This window comes from Geospiza fortis, unplaced genomic scaffold (genome assembly GCF_000277835.1).
Source record: "Geospiza fortis unplaced genomic scaffold, GeoFor_1.0 scaffold383, whole genome shotgun sequence".
In the NCBI taxonomy this organism is placed as follows: domain Eukaryota; kingdom Metazoa; phylum Chordata; class Aves; order Passeriformes; family Thraupidae; genus Geospiza; species Geospiza fortis.
In genome coordinates this window covers 802892-805452 of record NW_005054484.1, presented here as the reverse complement: position 1 = coordinate 805452, position 2561 = coordinate 802892, and the positions used below count along the sequence as shown (strand labels likewise).

At 46.9% G+C, this 2561-nt stretch overlaps 1 protein-coding gene across 1 annotated transcript in view; it reads right to left on the bottom strand.

Annotated features, from left to right (window-relative positions):
• The window catches only part of PEPD (peptidase D), a 148495-nt gene extending 148242 nt beyond the window's left edge, over positions 1-253 (bottom strand). Inside the window, exon 1 of the mRNA XM_031063188.1 lies at positions 236-253. Coding sequence (XP_030919048.1) covers positions 236-253 — 18 coding nt within the window. The remainder of the gene's footprint in view (positions 1-235) is intronic.
• Between the last annotated feature and the right edge of the window lie 2308 nt (positions 254-2561).

The following is a 2561-nucleotide window of genomic DNA, read 5'->3' as shown; positions in this document are numbered from 1 at the left end:
CTCACAGAGTGAGCCCGCCAGGAAATACACCGACTTTCACAACTGGAATTCTGCAGAGAAAACCAGCTAGGTTTTAGGGAGAATATTCAGCTTAGAGGAGTTTGCTTCCTCCACAGCTCTTGTTCTCTTTTTTTCTCCTGCAAGCACTCAGATACCAAACTGGTGGCACCCTGGATGGACTGACAACATGGCAGAACACCCACAGGTGCTGCTCTGCCTGCACAGATCCACTCACTTGGCACACGTGAGCCATGCACGAGCTTTCCACAGCTCACAGAGAGCTCTTTTCAGACAATACTGACAGGGGCATTTAAGCCTTACAAAAAGGTGTATGGCTGTACAATCAGCTTTCCATGGCAAAGAAAAATTGGGAAACGGAACTCCCATAATACTCAAGATCACAAGAAAAAAACGTCACACACAGGACTGGTTTTTCAGTGACTTGTAGTAAATTGAGTGTAACTCTCATATGTAACTGCCTCACATGTGTATCAATCCTACAAATACACATGCAACTACAGTGTAAGCAGTGTAAAACTATGGTCTTTGCCTTGGAAAAAAACTGCCATAAAATTCTCTCTAGGGAAGAAACTATAAGCTTTTCACTTTGGTCCATGATATCTAATCACTCAGTTATATCTCACAAGACACATAAATCACAGAATCATAGAATGGTTGGGTTGGAACAGACCTCAAAGATCATCTTGTCCCACATCCCTGTCATGGGCAAGGACACCTGCCACTAGACCAGGCTGCTCAAGGCCTGGCTTTGAACACTGCCAGTGCTGGGGCATCCACAACCTCCCTGGGCAACCTGCTCCAGTATCTTACCACTCTTACAGTTAAGAATTTCTTCCCAATATCCAGCCTAAACTTCCTCTCTTTCTGTTTGTACCCATTACTCCTTGCCCTGTCACAGCAGCTGCTGCTGAACAGTCCCTCTCCAGCTTCCCCGTACCCCCTCAGATACTGGGAGGTGCTGGGAGTCTCCACACAGCTTCTCCTTTCCAGAACAGCCCAAATTTTCTCAGCTTGTCTTCTTACGAGAGACACTTCAGTCCTCTGATCAACTTTGTGGCCTCCTCTGGACTTGCTTCAGCAGAGTTATCAGAATTTAATTAATACAACACATTGGCTGCTCCTTCAAGGTCAGCTTCTTCTCTTAGCACAAGGACTCCAGCACGCCCAGCCCCAAACTCAACCCAAAACTCTCATGTGAAGTTACACATGTGATAAAGAAGGGTATCTGATACAAGCACTGCTTTGTGGTGCACGCCTCTTTGAACCTATGCAAGCTTCTGCAAATGAACCTTAGCTGCTGTCAAAAGTGGACACTTGCAAGAACAAAAGAGGGCAAGAGAAGCTCAGCTCCCTTGTTTTCCCCAGTCTGGTACCAGCATTTACCACTGCTCAGTCTGGTAAAGGCCTCCCACAGTAGTTGACAGTTTCCTGCTGGCTGTCACATACAATTTTTATGATCACTTAGGCCCAAGCTCACAGACAAGCTCTTTTATTTTATTATACTGCAAGTGAAATATAGCCGGGAACATTAAACTACATCTGTTCTTTAAAGATATTCTTCCTTTGCCTGGAGCTCCTGATTTTCAATGCTTATTTCAGAAGTTTTATATTTTAGAGAGCATACATTCTGGTACTATATGATGCATCTAGCATTTTGGATCTGTTGTAAAGCAACCACCAGAACACACTGGTTACTAAAACTCCTATTTTATTTCTGGTTTGCCTACCATTTTTCAGTTAACTTTCTGTACTTCTGGTTTTTTTGAGCAGAAAATTCATGGACTGCTATTTCTGTTCTACTGAGATCCCACAGAGAGGATCCAGATTTCAATGAAGATGAGAAACCACCGAAACTACTTTTCAGTAAATCACCACTTGTTTGTTGACCAGGCCTTATTTATTTGTTTTGAGCAACAGATTAATCAACACCAGCCTGAAGCGTAAACACTTTTCCAATGCTGTTTTCACATCCCATATGTGAAGCTCAAGAGGCCTAGCACAAGGAAAGGGGCGATACAACCAAACAGTAACAGCAACTACGGCTGTTCAAGGTATAAAATGGGTATTTTCTTCACGGCCAACTCAGTGTTTCTTGTGAAGTTGACAGCTCGAAGTCCCGGCGCCGCTCCGTGTCCTCCCTGGCAGCCCAGCCCGGGGTGGCCCCGGGGCCCGGACAGCGCTGGGGACACCAGAGCCGGGGGAGCCGCAGGGCAGCGAGCCCCCAGGCCCCGGGTCACAGCCAAGCCCCGGCCTGACCCAGGGCCGGCAACTTTGGAAACTTCCCCCTTCGTTTTGATACAGTTATAATGGCACCTTCTTACAGCACCAAGAAATGGCTGAATTTTGCTATAAAATGTGGGAAAATCCTTGTGCTGCGCAATGCAAGCCACCTTTAAGCATCACTTCCAACCCTGAGGCAACTTCAAGGATAACGCACGGCTGGGGACGAGGCACTGCGAGCCAAGCCGCCAGTGGGACCCTTCGCGGCTCTCTCACCGCCCCGCGCAAAACCCGAAATCCTTTCGGAGAACCCCGGGTCC